The following is an 18402-nucleotide window of genomic DNA, read 5'->3' on the forward strand; positions in this document are numbered from 1 at the left end:
GAATTTTATAGGAAAAGACCTTAGGATGAGTATGTTCTCAGAATTTGAGAATATTTTATGTATTCCTCAATTTTGTGATGCATATTCACTCTAAAGTTTGATCAGGGCTGGTTCACTTCCATGAGAACCTATAAAATAGGCTTCTCTCTCTATCAACATTGGTGGCGTCTGCCTCAGTTTTTTTGTGATAATCGATTATAACCGTCCAAATCAATTGCATATTCGGCTCCTAAGTTACTACTGATTTCTTTGCCAGGAACTACTGGGGAAACTAAAGCATAATTAAAATTTGATCAAGTATTCAAGTTTCTCTCTTCACTCTTTACAATATTTTGAAATTGGGCAGGATTCTGTATACTATTTTGTTAATATTATTTTCCATTAACTCTTCTCTTTGATTTTTCATTTCATGGGTCATCATATTTTACATACACGTTGAGGGTACTAATTGTAATCCCACCTTATCCTTAATAGTAATGGTTATTTGGGGGTATACAATTTAAGGACCCATCTGATCGTTGGTGTGCTCCTCTTGAATACTCCTCATTTAGCTCCACAAGTAGGGATCAGGGCAACACTAAAAAATCCTGCCACCACTGGGATTTGAACCGAGGGCCTTGGGGTAAGAAGCCAGTGCACTAACCACCAGGCTAGCTCAATGTATGTGCGGGCATGAGTGAGCAACTTCAGATGAAATTCTATGGCTGTTAGTTAGTAAGTGATGTATGGACAAAAAATTTGGAAATAGTTAGTTAAACTCCAGTTGATTACCAGAAAATAACAGATAATGTTCATCATTTCTTTTACTTCATATCCATAACTTCATGTTATGGATTAAGGGCATTCACTATTTCTGAACGTCATCTAAAAAACAATACTAGTTATGCAGATGTATTAATTGCATATTCCTCTTTGGTTATATTAAATCACTGATTTTGTTTTACTCACTTCTGATCCTATAGGTTCCCCTGAATGACATGTTTGGTTATGCATCAGAACTTCGTTCTGGAACACAGGGCAAAGGTGAGTTCAGCATGGAATACTGCAGATATGCCCCAGCTCTACCAGAAGTCCAAGAAAGGCTGATGCAAGATTATCAAGAGAGCTTAGGTTTAGGTCCAAGTCAACAGAAAAGGAAGAAGAATTGATGTGAATCAATTTTTAGTGAATCTGTTATAGGAATCTGATGTATATGTGGGGACAGGCTGTTGAAAATTAAAGTTGTGATGTTTGATTGAATGAAAAAAAGGAGAAATGTGTGAAACTTCAGCAGGAGTGTGTTTTATATTTAAAAAAAGAAAACTTATCGGCGGGTCCGATTTAATAGGATGCAATTTGACCAGATCCATATTTGAACAGACTCATGGGAAAGTCACCAGGTGATCATCATATAATGAAGAGTTATCAATTAATATTTGATACAAGGTAGAGCTGCTTCTTTTCAACAGTTGGTACTACTTTATGTTGCTACTTTTAGTTTCTCTATCTGGCATGATTCCTGAACCAAGTCTCTTTCAGAGTTTGCTACACTAAAAATTTGTTTCTTTGTATGGTAATGTTTACAGTGTTACAAAAATCCCAGTTGTTAATTATTTAAAAATTGAGCTGGTTCTATTATGCAATTAAAACTCTAAATAATGCCATTTTGATATAAAAGTGAGCAATTATGAACTTTGCTGTGTACACTGAGGCATTGTGGTAATTTATCCTCAGATCTTAGGTGGGATGCACATTGATAACCATTCATGTGAATAGTAAGGACTTGTAAATGAAAATTTGGAGTTGACCGAACTGGGGACATTTATTTTATTGAACCTTTGGTGAAACTTCTTTCAAACACTGGTTACCAATTTTACCTATATTCATGCTGTGTTAATTAAGCTTGAAGGTACCAATCTATCATCAATAACAACAATCAAATGTTGACCTGATTCTTCCAGTATAGCCTTCTTGCTCTCCATTTGTGTACTTAATGGTGAAATATGTCCCCAGTTGTATTACCAGGGCATTTTCCACCCAAAGTGAATAGATTATCTCCCTTTCCCTGTCAATCCCACAATTTTCCAGCTCTATTTTTTTGAGTGACTCAAATATGAAGATCTGAAAGTACTATGTGTGTGAACCATTGGAGTTGGTTTACACAACGTTGAATATCTGGAACCTAGCTACTAAATTTAGTTATTTTAGAATGATGCACATAAGAAACGGTGTCTAGTGAGCGTATTACCAAAGTAATGGTACTCATGTTGACATATTTAATTGTTAATGTAAATTTGTGTTAATAAATGTTTTGATTTTTTTTGCTTGGTTATTAAGAGCCGTTATTACATCATATGAAAAAAATATCAAGAACTAAACTGGCTGAACACCTATCCTGATGGAAAAGGTGAATTTTAATCATTTAAAAAAAAGCAGAAAGTAATGCAAGAGCTTGGAATGATGATCTGTAAAGAATTACTTTATTTGCTTGTTTCACCACAATTCTGCATCTTCAGGTATAATTTACCAGCTTGGAAATTCATAGTTTTCATACATTTTCATGAGGATGTAGGAAGGAAGATCAGCTGGAGAAAGGGAGGGATGGAAGAGTGGGCCTGCTGGATGGACAGAGGAATCAAGGGTTGGTCACTCTTTTGGGTAGAATACTCGAAGGGGAACAAATGGTCACTATTGATGTTTTCATTTCTTTCTACACAGGATAGGATGGCTATCAGTTTTAAAATTTCTAACCATGTCCCTTTCTTTTCTTGGCAGATCTTCTTGGAATAGAAATCTGTATGTTGGTTATTCTTTAGGAGATGGCCACGAAAAGGTGAACTCATGCTCCCGTTGATTAATTGTGATCATGTCGTCACAATTTAATTTTCAGGCCTCAGCAACTGAGATAATATGCTCCTCTGGCCATTGTCCTGCTGCCTGAATGTGAAAATTCCTTCCTATCTGACCCTTGTGTGGAAAATTATTTTCTAATTTCTTTTTAGCCTCATTTTGTGATGAAAGATTTTTTTATTTGCTTTCCTTTCTCAATATGATTTCGTTGATCATGTCATTTCTGATCATTAGCGTGAAGAAATCCATAATGGCAGAGTGTTGGATGTGCATAAATTCGGTGTTATTGGACTGTTCATTGAGAAGTCTGGTTAGTTGGTCCGTCAATACAAAAAGTGAAAGCTCCTATTTTAGTTGATGGAAATTGTGTGAGACAACTTAGATGAAATTGCAAGCAGTTATAATTTTTCTAAGAGTCGAATCATTTTAGACCATTGGTTTTAATCACTATTATGCCTAAAAACTGGGAGAGTTGTTCTGTTCATTTTAATAAGTGAAATCAAATGTTTGTCGCTGAATTTCATTTTTTGAAATTTGGTTTTCAATTTATTTAAGAAGTCATTGTACATAATTTGTTGATGTCAAAAAATGGCACTTATGTAACCTGTACATCTAAGTTATGATTTTGAGAAATAATCAAGGCTGCTCTTTTATTCATTTTTAAATTAATGTATTAATGTAAGAATAGTTTCAAACAACCAGAGGGTGCATACACTAACTAAAATATGGATGGGCCACCAACTATATTCTGTTTGCGAGTAAATAATACATAAATCACAATGCAACCACTGGTTAGTGAAGATTGTGGATGGATACAGCCAAAACATTTGTACAAAAATTCATTTACTTGCCTCTCCTAAAGAAAACCTGAAATCAGGCACCACAGTAAGTTCCTCTTCAATCCACATACATTTTACCTCTCATAATTCCTTTCAAAATTCCTATCATATTCCTACGCCTTCCTCATTTGCCCTATGTTCTCTCTATCACAATCTTCAACATCCCATCGCCAAGTTTATCAACATTTCTGGTGTTTATAGTGATTTCAAAACTTAAGTTCACAGATCGGGTATCATTTTTATTCTTGTGCACTCTACAGAATCTCTTAAAATCAACATTCACCATATGAGAACAATGGTGTGAAATATAAAATATTGCTACTTGAGTTACTGCGAAGATAAAGTCATAGCTTGGGCTTTGAAGAGCAAGTGATTCTTCCATGGACAATGCAGGATAGCAACTGTAGGGTTAAAGATAGCAAAAATTCTAATTGCCACTCACAGCATCTTGGGAGTCATTGGTTTTATTCAAATGCATGCGCTTTCACTAATTTTGTGGGCTTTGTTGTCGAATCCCTTCCTGCCTGACTGCACTGGACTGCTATTTAATGAATGTATTGCTCATTACAATATTGCCAACCCTGCTTTGTTGTCCTCAAGCTTCTCCTTCCATCCCTCGTCTCTCTGAGGGTGTGACCCTGTGTCACATTCCCTACCTGTGACTTTAGGGCTAGAGACCATGATTTGCACGTCCATGTAATAGTAGAATTTCCCCTTCTTACTTTTCAGTTCTGCATAACCTGTCTTGTTATTGTGGTCTGTCAATGGTAAAGTATAATCATGGTTTGACATAAAATAGCATAAATAAAACTAAATTGCCTTCCTACTCAACAATTGTCACTCTTTGTTACAGTGTAGTAAAACAGAAAAAAGATTTAAAATTCAATTTATCAAAGGTCTTTTGAGAGTAGTGAGAAATAGGATAGGCAAAAGAGTTCATTCCTCTTGGAAAAATGGAGGGGGACTTCCTTAGTATCAACGAAAAAATGGATGGTCAGAAATAAAGGATTTAGCAGGTTGTCCAAAAAAAGACAAAATTAACAACAGATGAGAAGTGTTCCTTTTGGTGAGACTTGTCAGGTTTTACATCCAGAGAAGTGTTTCAAAAATATCCTGCAAAAATTTTAAAAATATTTTCTGAATAAAAAGTAAACTTTCTCCCTCAAATCAACAGATCTAATTTAGCACCATTTCCAATTAAACATGTCCAATATAAATCTGTATAATAATGATATACTCTAATCTATCATAATTCTTCTTTCCAATCTCAACTTAAATGAAAGTGTTGAGGAAAGAGTATGTATCCATTGAATAAATGGTAAGGCCTTTATGGGGCTTGCTTCAACAAAACCCTGTTTATTCATACCAATCATAGGTTTTTATTAGCAGTAATCTCTTAACTTAGGGCATATTTTTTTGAGCACCCCAACACTACACACCACTCAAAAGCCCTTATCAACATGGTACAAAAATCTGTAAACCACATACGACAATAACATTTTCTCTAACAGAAGAATGAGGCTACCAACATTCATACAACTGCATTAATATGGGGTTGAATGGAACTTTTTAAATTGGGTGAGCTGTAATAGTCATATAAATTAAAATCAATTTAGAAAACAATTATTTATTATCAATGCATACTTGACAACAAATGCTTTACACAGACGACAATTGTTCATATCTTGGGGATAATTTTAACTAATTAACTTCGGTTTCCTCACTTTTCACTTTCTTAAACTTGGGTTCCACACACTCTGGATATTTATCAGCCAGAAAACTTCTAACTTCTCCATATTCTGCTAGTAGATGAAGCTTTGTCTATGATCATAAATAAAAAAATAGAAACTATTAGTTTTATTTTACATGAAAAAAAGATTCTGCCCAGCTTCATGATTCCCTCGTACATAATCTTTATATGTACTTGAAGCATAAAATCTCAAAACATTATAAACCAATAGATTCTCCCAATTTTACAGACAGTAGCTTATTGCAAGAATGGAAAGTTTTCACAGGCAGTGGTGAGGAAGTCAAAAACTGACTGTAAATTTTATTCCATGAAAAATCGCATTGCACTTTGCTGTAAAATGCACTTTGTTTAAATTGCCATAAGATTTAATGTCATCAGGCACTACATATAAAATTGTTTTAGGAATTAGATGCTCAGTTTCATGCCTTGATATCTCCATACCATTATTTTGGGAATTAAGTATTGATTGACTAATAACAAATATTTACAATTACATTGCTGATAATTAAGGTGCACAATGAATAAAATAAGCATAATTTTACTAAGTTTTCTCAAATATCAATGTATTCCAAAATAATGAAGGCCATGTGAAAGTATTGGCATTCACTTCAGAATATAAGGTGGTGGTGGCAGATAAAACAATATTTTCTCAAAACTACCCAGTAAAACTATTGTAGATTTAAAGAAATGGGTGAAAACTACGTACACATTATTTTTCATCTACAACACAGATATGATAATGAGAAGTCAAAAAGATTATTAATTTAAGTTTTTCAAGGATGGTGTACTGGTTATATCATTCAAAATTGATGGAAAAAGTTGATGAAGTACAGAGACAGGACCACAATTTTTTTTGTCTTGTCTGTTATGTTTAAATTACCATTAATGTACTTAATCCAATTATTTTACAGTAAGAACATAAACAAAAATGAATTAGGATGGGGAAGGCTTAAAAGCCAGTAATGCCCACAAAAGATTCATTTACTGCTACTAATTCAAATACTTTCTAAAAAAAATGAAAAAAATCCACTAAGTTTCCAAAACAGTTTCCTCTAAATTATGACATACCGCAGGTTGACCCCGGAACCTTTCCACCCTATCCAGGTACCTCTTATATGATGGAAGCAAGGTATAGAAGATTGGAAACTTCTTCTTCTTAAGCACCACTCTCCCATCCAGGCCATGCTATCAAGAAAAATGATCAACTCAGAATTCATAAGCATATGCACCGAACACCATTACAAAAATAATTTGGAAAATAGCCTTCAACTTAGACATTAGGAACTTATACACAATCTTAGATGGTTGGATTGAAATTTTCATTCACCGTGAACAAATTTTAATTTTTGAGTTGATCTTGTCAACCAAAGAAATGTGTTCAATAGCAGCACCATTAACTTCATTACATTGTAGCATATTTATAAAGACCCTACCGACGCACTGGAGAATTTTCAAGCCTTTCCACTATGTTTAGGTGATAATCCATGATAGGGACTGTAAGACTGTGGCCCCAGGTAATCTGATCCTATATTACCAGGCGTACATATTAGCTTAAATCTGGCGTTTACTCACATACGGTGATAGTAAGCTGTTAAGTTACTATGGACACGCTATTCTTTTGTTTCTATGAAATTAACATCTGTAAAAAAATAATCAGTGCACTTCATGAGCAATTTCATACAATCACCTAAATTTTTTGTATGGTAATGATGCCAAGTTTCTTACCGAAAAAAGAGCATATGGGGGAAGCTCTACTTTAATTTGAAGAAATTGAATTGCATTGAATGCTTGTTGAGGCCTAGGGTGACAGTGCTTTATCGGAAACAACATGAAGAGATAAGTTTCATTGGTTTAAAGATGGCCATTTTGACCTGAGTGATAAGGAGCATGAAAATCTGCCTAGGAAGGTTCAGGACCATCAATTGCAGGCTCTTTTAGATGAAGATGATATGCAATCACAAAAAATGCTTGCCGAGCAATTGGATATGACACAATCAGCCTCCCTTTTGAACCTTTCCCATGTGCTTACGTACCATGGAAAAGGTTCAAAAGTTCAGAAAATGGGTGCCACATGAATTGAACGATAGGCTGATAAAGCAACGTCAAAACACATGCGAAATAAAGTGGATATACTTTGAAAATCCTAAATGCAAAAAATCATAGCTTGATCCCGATCAACCATCAACATTGTCTGCAAGACCAAATCACTTCGGATGGAAGCCGATGCAGTGCGTTTAGGTGCCATCAACTAGGAGCTGTTGAAACCTGGTGAATCTGTCAATGCTCATCTTTACCACCAACAATTGATCAAATTGCACCGTCCTCTGCGTAAAAAAAGACCGGAATGTGAGCAAAGACATGAGAAGCTGATTGTTCTCCATGACAACACACCATTCCATAGATCAATAATGGTCCATAACTATATGGAAACACTCAACTGGGAGGCGCTACCCCACGCTGCTTATTCGCCAGACCTGGCTCCTTTAGACTACCACCTATTTTTGTTGACGGGCCATGCGCTCGCTGAGCAGCACAAGCATACTTACGCAGTTGTCTGAAAATGGCTTGACCAACGGTTTGCATCGAAAGAGAAGAAGTTTTTGGCGTGGTAACCACTAATTGCTCGAAAGATGGGAAAAATGTGTAGCCATCAAGGAATAATATTTTGAATAAATTGTTTTTTCACTTTCTATGAAAAAAAACGTTTTTCTGACCAAAAAAACAGCAGATTTAAGTTTATACACCTGGTGTAAGTATTGATGAAAGCATAAATTACCTGGACAAAGTCAAGGTTATCACGATCAATTTCCTCCTCTGTCAAGCACTTAGTTGGTGATGCAACCACCACAGGGAAATTATCTCTATTTTCCCTCAACTCCACAACATGAAGACCCTTTTCTTCAGAAATCTGCTGATATGTTTTCTGGAACAAAAATTTAGCATATTCAACAATCTGATAATACCACAATATGTTGATACCTATGTACATAATACATGGTCAGCCATTGTATCAAGTGAAAGTTTTTTCTACTTAAATACCTCTTGAAATTTACTAATCTTTTATTTTGAAAAAAATTACAATTGATGGTGATAAACATTGTTACATATCAGATTGAGTAGAATGGCATTAAAATCTACCTGTGCATATACTCTTACATCTTCCACCATCTTCTAGCAGAAGAACTGAACAGCAAATTATGTTTTCAAATGTAAAATACTATTTCCCATGATTAAGACCATTTCACATGATTAACAAAAATTGCATCATTGGTGGCTCACATGGAAATAAAAAAAGAAGTTGCACTGGAAAGAATTTAGGAACCGACTACTTCTCCCTTCATGTTGTTCACAGCTATTATGAGACGCAAGCATTGTGTGATTGCTAATAACTTAAGTACACTGAAATATGAATTGGAAATGAGGTGACAATGCCATATAAATAGAATATGGAATGCACATGACATTGAAATTTTCACCCACAAGTAAAAGGAATGACATTGATTTTACAAAAGCCAAGATAAAAACTGTTACAATAAGCCCTTACAAGTCATCATGTGTGATTGTCTCAAAGTTGAATGAGAACTTGATACATGTGATAGCCTTAGCTAAGTAATGGTTGAATCTCAAGCAAATATTGGCAATGAATAAATGCAAGGCAAGTCAAAACGTACCTGTCTAAGGAGACCAACGAAGAATGCTTTCACAATATGCTGAAGATTTGTTGACCCTTCCACTTTGGCATACAGGTTTTTAATTCCCAAAACCTCGCATATTGTTCGAATAGCACGATGGCACACTAAGCCATAACCTTCAGGTTTTTTATTCACAAATACCTTTGTTTTTCCAAACTGAGAAAAGAAGTCGTGAAATACTGAAAAATAACAAAACATGGTACATCAACTGTATTAGTATGCATATCACGTGGCAGCTTAAACAAACAGATAATTCTAACATTGAATTTGGTAGTAATGGAGGCATTTTAAAACTGAGATTTGAGTTACATACTTAATGAGGGAGGATGTACATTCAGGATCAGAAATAATAACAATAACATTTCAAGCATATTAGTTTTCAATTGAAAAACCATACTTGAATATTTAAAAATGTGATGATAATAATTTATTTAAATGCATTACATATGAGCCAAGAGTGAAGAAATTATGAAGCATTGACAAGAATGCATCTCTTTGGTTAAGAGGTTGAAAATGGAAACGTCAATGTGGCATTACCCATGGGAGTATGACTTGGTAACCATACTTTCAGTTTTTCCTATTTAACTCCTCAATTGGAAAAAAATGGAACCATAAAAACAAATATGTATTACTGCACAATCAATACACTTTAGTTTACAGCACATAATTAATCAAATAAACTTAATCATATTCATGTGTATTCCATGGATATTACATTATTTATATGGTTCAAACTTATGCAAACAGTTCCATCCAATGATCCTAAAATGTAGGAATTTCTGAAGAACTGCAGTTTTCCTTCATTTAAGTAGAATAAGCATTTACATTAGTGAGCACACAAAGATCACTGGGAGCCATACCACAAAGTTGATTAATTACAAGCACACAATTCTCAATTGAACAAGAATATAAAATAAGCTTAATAGCTTTTTTTATGCAAATCTATTCCTATGCAGGCTGTTGCACAAACCAATAATTCAAACGTTGCAGCCACCTTATTCACAGGTGACCAGCTCAGGCAACATGGATATTTTTGCTTTAGTTCACTGAGACATAATACTGCTTTAGAGACAATCATGATGCATGGTCATACATTGACAAATACCTTTGAAGGTGTTTAGAAATAGAATAAATATCATTGAATTTCTATGCATACAACTTAATATACGTACACCACTGTTGACTGGAATGTTGAAGGCTATGATAAAAAGGAGAGTGGTGGGCAAGCATAGGAAAGGGAACAAAACAAAGTGTATTTTATACTCTATGAGGAGGGTAAACAGAGTATGGAGCTGAGGTATGAAATATAATGGCTTACAGAAAATTTATATCAAGCTTATGCTAAAAAATGAGTAATAGGAATGGGAAGAGAATAAATGTTAACAATGATGAGGGTAGAAAAAGAAACTTAGCACTTCCACATATAGATTTAATACTCCACACGACCATAGTTTTGATGCTGCGCATCATCGTCAGATGACATACATGAAAAATTTTTCAACTTACCACATATAGCCTGGCTCCAAGTGGGGATGAAGTTAGGGGAAGTAAGGGAGAGGGGGTAAGTTGAGTACTGGGGCAGCAAACTATTATGGGGCTAGGGGGGCGTATGTATTCGATGGTTTCTGGCTCAACTTTGTAGAAGTTCATGTTCATTAAATGAAGATCAAGCTGTATCATTCCACTGTTCTTTGGAAGAACAGCGGATAAAACATATTGTGCTCTCTTAATTCAATGAGGGAGGGGGTGTTCGTCCGCAATGGTTTGACCCTCATTAAGGGACAGGACGGTCGGTGGTCATCACTGCCTTGGTGGGGGTGGTGCAGAAAGATTTTGGAGTCTCACAGGAATTTTTGGAGGGGAAAACAGGAGAGGTATATAGTTTCGTTGACCACCTCGAATCTACCTGACTGAAGGGATGGCCAAATTTCCAACTCCTCCAAAGCATCCAACCTGCATCCTTTCTTTTCTGTGCGAAGAATGTCTGCTGTGAATTTACTGGTGTGATCTCTCCTGTCCCCCCTCCTAAAATTCCAAAAAGACTACAAAATCTTTCCGCACCAACCCCATCCCCACCGAGGCAGTGATGACCACCGACCATTCCATCCCTTAATGAGGGTCAAACCATTTAAAACTGAGGGCATCAATATAAATTGAAAAAAGTAGTGGACTGAGAACTACGGGTTTGGACTTGCCTTTGGGGGTAGTAGTTTTGAGGGGAGGCGACCGACAGCTAAGGTCATTTGCGCCATAGGGGAAGGACAGGAAAGGATGAAGGGTGGAGAGAAACCCGGCGTCGGCATTAGCCTACTCTTTACGAAAGGCGCCAAGGGGTCCGCGGCTTAACGTCCCATCCGACAGACGGCGTACTCACTCAAAGTGCCCTCCACAAAGCACCTCAAGTAGGGATCGAGATACCTCTGAAAAATATTCAACACCGCCGGGATTTGAACCCGCGCCCTCAGGGTGGGAAGCCAGTACGTTAGCCCCCGCACCATCTCGATCCCCCTTGCCTTTGGTAATGTCTTAAAAACCACTGGCTGTTATAGTGACTGTATCCTCATGATATTTAAATATGAATGGATCCACTGCCTAAGTACCCCTCTTACTGCATAACACTGCAATTTTTCAGCAAGAATGCTATGATCTACAGATCAACCCACAATGAGTCAAAAGGTTTGGCTAAAACTAAGAAAATGCTAATTACCTCCTCCTTATTGCCAAGAGAGGTCAAAATGAAGTTTATGGCCTCACTTGTGGCTGAAAATGGTGGACCTTTTTTCATGAACCTATGTTGATGACTTGATAATAAATTATTTTTTTTCTAAAGTAGTATGTGAGTCCACTCAGAAATATTTTCTCAAATCTTTTAGTGAACTCAGACTGTATAGCAATTGATCAGTAGTTATTAGAGTTGTTTTTGCTTCCTTTATTTTAACAAATAGGAATAACTTTCGATGCCTTGAGAGGTGTTGGGAAAATACCTTGGAAAAGAGAATCATTAATTAAATAAAATAGGGGTTCTTTAATTAAAGGATAGTGGAATTTAATTACAGAACTTGGGACTCCATCCAAACCAAGAATACAGTTTGTACGCCGTGATTTACTGCCGAACCTAACTCTTTTTCAAGATATGGATATAAGAAGAGAGATTGAATTGCTTGGGATGTCGAGGTGTTATTATATAAGGCATTAGCGCTGCTTTGTTTACTGTTGAAATGATTGTAAAGTAGTGATGACTGTGTAGGATTAGTGACTACATTTCCTCTCGGATCATTTTATTGAAGTGGCATGTGAGGGTCATATGAAGCTATTTATTATCCTCCAGATTTCTTTTGATTTGTTTTCAGCATATACAATTCTATTATTATTGTAATAGCATTTCGGAAAATCCTGAGATTTTATGCTTACAGATACGTGTATCTAGTGTAATAATTAAAAACAACTACAATTGGGAGAGGGTAAAATAAGTGGCAGCCACAGGCAAATGAGTACAACATCTTTACACATACAATCTGGCATTCTCCCTAATTATAGCAGTATTTAGAAATATTTTCAGCAGATTGCTTCAATAACTGCCATATCAAAAGCGATTCAAATAATTAGAAGTAATAGGAAAACACATTCTATACCAGCAAGAACAAATTAATGAATTTAAAAGTATACCTGTTAATAAATATAAAATTTTGAATTACCAGTATGATTGTCACACAACTCATAATGAAGTAACTTCTGCCCAGCCCTATTCTTAGCTTGGCTCAGTGCAACTCTGCCATCAACAGCCTTTCCAAGGGCAAAACCAGCTAATCCATTCTTGTTCCCTGTTACAACCATTACACTCATTCGTCTGGTGCGACCCAAATTTCCCCGCATGTTGAATACTGTCTTCATCTGAAAGAATAACATATAAAAATTCAGTATCACAAAGCTCATAACACATTTCAGAGGAAATAAGCAGCAAATAAACTTGGCATAAAATTACAGCAAAATAGTAGGTGCAGACTTACATTGCATGCATATAAGAAGTTGAAATTTATTACGAATCTAGTTTCTTTCAAATTTCAAGTCAAAAATATGGTTCAATTACATTTACAAGGAAATTTAGCATATTTTAAGCTACCAAGCCCAACCAAAATATTTTTCATTCCCAGTACGTCTCATCATTCCTCAGATGTACAGGAAAGGGATGTTATGTGATATTTTCAATGGAACATTTTTAAGTTGCATCAATGGTTGTGTCTTTGTTTTCTACCTTCGTGATCATGAATTGTGGCTGGGATAATAGAATTCCTTGTAATCATTTGCATGGCAACCCACTTCACTAACTCTCCATTGCGGTCTTGGTCACCAGTGCAATTCTATGGGGTTACAAAAATGATTCCCACAAAGTCAGATACTCTTCTAGATCTTTGAATCAAATAGTACAGACCAGCAGTTCAAAGAATAGCTTAACATGACAGAATAAATTATCTGAATAAATTTCTTGATTATAATTGACTATAAAAAGAGTTAATTTAAATTGGTAACTTTAATTTCTAAATGAATATATTCCAAGTTTCTGTGTTAAAAAAATCTCAATGGATAATCCCTTTTAACACACAAATTCTTTTAGACCTTTGAAACAACCATACATGCATATTTAAATCACGTGTGAGGCAAGGAAAGACATTAACTTTCAAAGGGCGTTATACAAAAATTTGCACACATATTTGTTATTTCTAAACCAAATGAGAAACACCAATGGATATTAAAAAGAATACAATTATAATGGAATATAAACAAAATGACCCCTCAAAATCCATAACTGATCATCGGTATAACCAAGTTTCATTATTACCAATGGCAATTTTAAAGCTGCTAATAAGCTTATCTCCATGATTCTCAACTTATTAAAGGCAGTTCAGCCTTCAATTCTTTGTATTAATATTCATTCTGAAAACAAATCCTCTCTCATCAAGTGATTACCAACCCAGGTCTTAAAACACAGTTGTAACATTCTTCATTTAATGATGACAACTTTAACTAATATACTTGTACTGGGGTTAATTTGTAAAGAGGTAATTTTTCATTTTATATGACATCTATAGATAGAACAATAAATTTTAATATGATTCAAAACTTTGTCATTATCTGAACTGGGAGAGCATGATAAAGAATTTAATGCTTGAAAAATTTTAACAAAGTATGTAGATATCTTCCTCATGGACTGCAACCTTGATATGGTGGAAAGGTTTCTGCATTCTGAAGACCCCTAGAACTACACTGGCAGGAGCAATGATTATTACACCTGTTATGGTTGCCTATGCAGGATTGGTCTAAAGGTCGTAGCTAGGCAAGATAGTTCATACAGTCTGTTTCAGATATAGGCAGCTACAAAGCCATTTGACTCCAATGAGGTGGTTAGAGTGATGGAGTCACACTAAAAACACTCTTGAGGAAGTTAACTGGAAACAACCTAAATTATTTAACAAAGGCTCACACTACTGTGATGATGCAAATTTAGAAGAAGGACTATAGTGTCGGATGTCAGGTTAGGTGAGGCATAGAAATGTATCGTTATACCATTGAATAGTTTGTGTTTATTCAAAACCTACCTTGACCAGTAGAATATCAACAATAAGAAAGTAATGAATTATTAATGCTAAATTATACAAAAATTCAATTCTTACCTCTAACACTTTAGTGTCAAATCCTTCAAAGGTATCTAAAAGATAGAAATAAATGAAATTATTAAGAAAACTTCATAATACATATATATCCACAAATTACTGTGGTTATTTAAATGATATTTTATATAATGACAATGTGAAAACATAAATAATAATTCGCTACATATTTTTATTACTTCGTGCAGTTTTTGTAGCATAAATGGCCATATTGCCCACAACAAATCTGAAATAGAAATAATTGTACATAGATTCACAAAATATTTTAGACCTAGTACTGTAAAATGAGTTTATTCCAGTTTCCAGGGCTGAAAATATAGCTTATGGTTTAATATAATGCATTTAATAATTAAATAATATCTCATGAAAAGTAAAAGTAAAGTATCTGGTAATTTTGTGAACTCTATATTTCTCTACCAAAGTATTAATATACAAGTTGTTTAATGTATTTTAAAAAGACAATACCACTAACTCTTACTGACTAAGACAAACTTCGTGAAATTCACCAAAACTTTTTATCCATACAGTACTACTGGTTTCATCACATAGGTGACATCTTCAGGTACAATTATCTAAAAGGATATGTGTCAATATATATGCGTGAAGGCTCCGAGAGAAAGAAAGAAGTGAGGGGTGATTGGCCATGGTACCAAGGAGGTAGAAAAGGAGAGAGGGAGAGTGAGAATAGGGGGGTAAGGTGGGGGGGGGGGGAAGCTTGAATCGCAGGTATTCTGGGTGTGGAAGTAAGCGGCTGTGGGTTGAACATGGTGCCATCAGTGCGGTTGCATAGGTAGCGGAAGGGATTCCAACATGGGAGGGAGGGGGCAGCAGTAAGGAGGCTGGAATGTGCTGGTTAGGGCCGCTAATGTGTAAGTTTGTGGGAGATATCGGAGAGTGAGTGGGGAAGAGAACAAGGTTTTGCTTGACCAGCTTCTCCTTTGTGTGGGTCTTCTTAATCTCCATTTTATCGAGGGCGTCCATCCTCCGCCCCTTCCTTTACTCCTGTAACATTTCTAGGATGAAGTCACTGGTGTGGCCCGCTTCCCACAGGTGTTTGGCAAAGTGCGACTGGTCCCAGTTCCCCTTCATGTAGCTGCATTTTTGCTCTCCGGCTCGTATTTTTAAAGTCTGTTTCTCTTCCCCACCCTTCTCCTTGATATCTCCCTCAAACTAACAAAATAGTGGCCCCAACCAGAACATTCCAGCCACCTTACTGCTTTCCCCTCCCCCCATGTTGGAATCCCTTCTGCTACCTATGCAACCACACTGATGGCACCACGTTCAACCCACAGCCCCTTACTTCCACACCCCCAATTACCCCACTTCAAGCTTCCCCCAGCCACCTCCGCTCTTATTCTCACTCCACTCTTCTTTCCCTCACCTCTTCCCCCCCTTTTCTTTTTCTTGGAGTCTTCACAAACATATATTGACACATGACCTTTAAGAGATGGTACCTGAAATTGTCACCTATGAGATGAAACCGGTAGTACTGTATTAATAAAATGTTTTGATGAATTTCACTAAATTTGTCTTATTCCTCATGACGAATGTTCAAAAGGTTGATCCCGATACCATTAACATCTTACTGATTATGTAGAATTCAGCATCAGACAATGAATGAAATACAATGAAAACTCCTATAGCCGTAATAAGTGAGCACCACTGGTCCCATAATGAAAGCAAAATTTATTTTTGTTGTTACGGTTTGTGGGAAAAGAAATTCCACGACGGCATTTTACATATTTTGGCTTAGATGGGAATTCTTCGCGATACATTTACGGTAATCAAGGTCATAATTCCAAACAATACAGGTACTAATACCTTATAATGTAATGTAAACCATGTTACAAAGCTGAGGTTTTAGCTATCCTATTAAAAACGAAATCTGACCTCCTCCGATTGGATCTGGTGGGCCGATACTACGTCCAGGCATTTTAGTTCCCGACCACCCTCTTTCTATTGGAGATAGTTTCAAAGAGCGAAAAACTCCCATCTCATTTCTCATTTGAAACAACTTTTGCTCTCTTTCAGTATCCTCAGGTAATTTCTGTTGTTGCACAAGTTCTCGCCCTCGGAGAATTGGTGCATTCAGCCCTGGCCATACTATATTTGCCTTTCCTGCAAAAGAAACTCGCATCAAATGCTAGAATTCATAATTTAATGAGCCAGGTTTGAATTTGTCTGGTTTGCAAATACATCGCGAGGCAAAACTAGATCTAAATGTGTACATACCAACACCTAAAACTTGTCCTTTGTTCAGATTTTTCGCAGTTTTCTTGCCAATTCCTTTCCCTCTTCCTCGTTTTTTCCCGGCATTGCTCACACTTGTCACTCCCTTCCAGAGGTGTTCCGCAGGCACTATTATATTTCATAAGTATGAAAATAGTTATTTAAAACAGCCACTTTTTATCTATCAATGACTGTACGAGTTATTAATCCAAGGCAACCCAGATGAAAGTACGTACATTTATTGAAGAAACTGGTGTACCTAACAGACTGTGCTAAATTCGTTACTGGAACTATATTATTTTTGTTTAAATATGGATCGATTAAGCTCCGAAGGCACCCATGACTAAGAGCTGTAAAATTCAATATTAATCTTAATACAAGAAAACGATTTTCATTAAATAACACCATGACAAAACGTCACTTAAAAATTACCGCTTCCGAACGACGCGTTTTGGACGCAAACCCTCAAGGACCTACTAATGGTCAGAATAGAAGAAGTCATTTCTAAACTGAACTAAGGTAAAAATACTATCCTCACGATTCCATGATGATTTTAATTTCAATTTTGTTACCTGCGCGCCCCGAATTTCAGTTGTTCATCAATCCGAAAATCAGTTCAAACCAAGATAAGGGACGAAATCATGGATAGAAACTATAAAATTAAAGAGCAATCTTTGGAATAAGTCTACTCTAATTCTTTTTAAGCTTAAAGCTGTGTGATCTTGATCTATTTAAACGGTTGAAGACAAAGTTGCAAACATGAAGGAATTGGCGGTAGTTTTAACTCCCTGGGCAGGTGAATAGAAATCTGGTAGCCTAAGTAGAAATATTACGTGACCTATAGCTATTTTTACTGCTATCTTGCAGTCTAAAGACAGCATAATTACTGGCTCACGAAAGTTCGTTTACCACGGTCTCCCTCCTATTCGCTTAGACAAATTCCACTGCTTTGTGCAAATTTATCTCCTCGGGGCCAATCAATTTTAAATTTTAACGCTCTCAAATGGACCGAACCAAACGACTTTATTGGAGATCAATGTTCTGATTAAGTAGATGCAGTCGAGTACTTTATGGAATCCGATTATAAAGTCGCCCTTAATAGAGTACCTTAGTGATTGCAAATCTGTACAATTTGTCTTTTGAACTTAAGATATTAGTGGTCGTATTTGATGCAGGTGACTGCCCCGAAAATAGAAATCACTAACATATTAATTTGTATGAAACAAGTAAAGAGTTTTAGAAACATATTCTGAGGTGTTCATGGGGTAAGAAAAAATAGGTTTTAATGTCATCATAATTCCTAATTTTTATGGGATACCCCCGTACAAACCATTATATCTAATATTAGGTATCAATCATAACTCTTTTTGTATTTTAAAAGTGGATATGGCCTGTGA

General features: G+C 35.9%; 2 protein-coding genes across 2 annotated transcripts in view; one reads left to right on the forward strand and one right to left on the reverse strand.

Moving 5' to 3' along the window:
- Positions 1 to 2311, forward strand: part of mEFG1 (mitochondrial translation elongation factor G 1) — a 33840-nt gene extending 31529 nt beyond the window's left edge. Inside the window, exon 15 of the mRNA XM_071597558.1 lies at positions 963 to 2311. Within this exon, the coding sequence (XP_071453659.1) occupies positions 963 to 1148 (186 nt within the window). The 3' untranslated portion in view covers positions 1149 to 2311. The remainder of the gene's footprint in view (positions 1 to 962) is intronic.
- Positions 2312 to 5279: 2968 nt separating this feature from the next.
- mRpS5 (mitochondrial ribosomal protein S5) lies at positions 5280 to 17581 on the reverse strand. Its single transcript, XM_071597913.1, has 10 exons — positions 17438 to 17581; positions 17242 to 17355; positions 17009 to 17134; positions 16667 to 16894; positions 14780 to 14814; positions 12806 to 13001; positions 9090 to 9289; positions 8195 to 8341; positions 6487 to 6603; positions 5280 to 5489 (listed from the first exon to the last, which is right to left on the reverse strand). The coding sequence occupies exons 1-10, from the start codon at positions 17505 to 17507 to the stop codon at positions 5370 to 5372; spliced, it is 1353 nt and encodes a 450-aa protein (XP_071454014.1). The 5' UTR covers positions 17508 to 17581; the 3' UTR covers positions 5280 to 5369.
- Positions 17582 to 18402: the final 821 nt, after the last annotated feature.

This window comes from Hetaerina americana, unplaced genomic scaffold, assembly GCF_022747635.1.
Source record: "Hetaerina americana unplaced genomic scaffold, ioHetAmer1.1.p SCAF_9, whole genome shotgun sequence".
NCBI classification, from domain to species: domain Eukaryota; kingdom Metazoa; phylum Arthropoda; class Insecta; order Odonata; family Calopterygidae; genus Hetaerina; species Hetaerina americana.

Excerpts from the sequence above, each read along its gene's own strand:
- mRpS5 (XM_071597913.1), bottom strand. The coding sequence starts at position 17,507 with ATGACTTCTTCTATTCTGACCATTAGTAGGTCCTTGAGGGTTTGCGTC. Across the intron at positions 14,815-16,666 it reads ACCAGATCCAATCGGAGGAG|ATACCTTTGAAGGATTTGAC; the intron begins GTCAGATTTCGT and ends TCTATCTTTTAG. Across the intron at positions 8,342-9,089 it reads TCGTTGGTCTCCTTAGACAG|AAAACATATCAGCAGATTTC; the intron begins GTACGTTTTGAC and ends TTTTTGTTCCAG.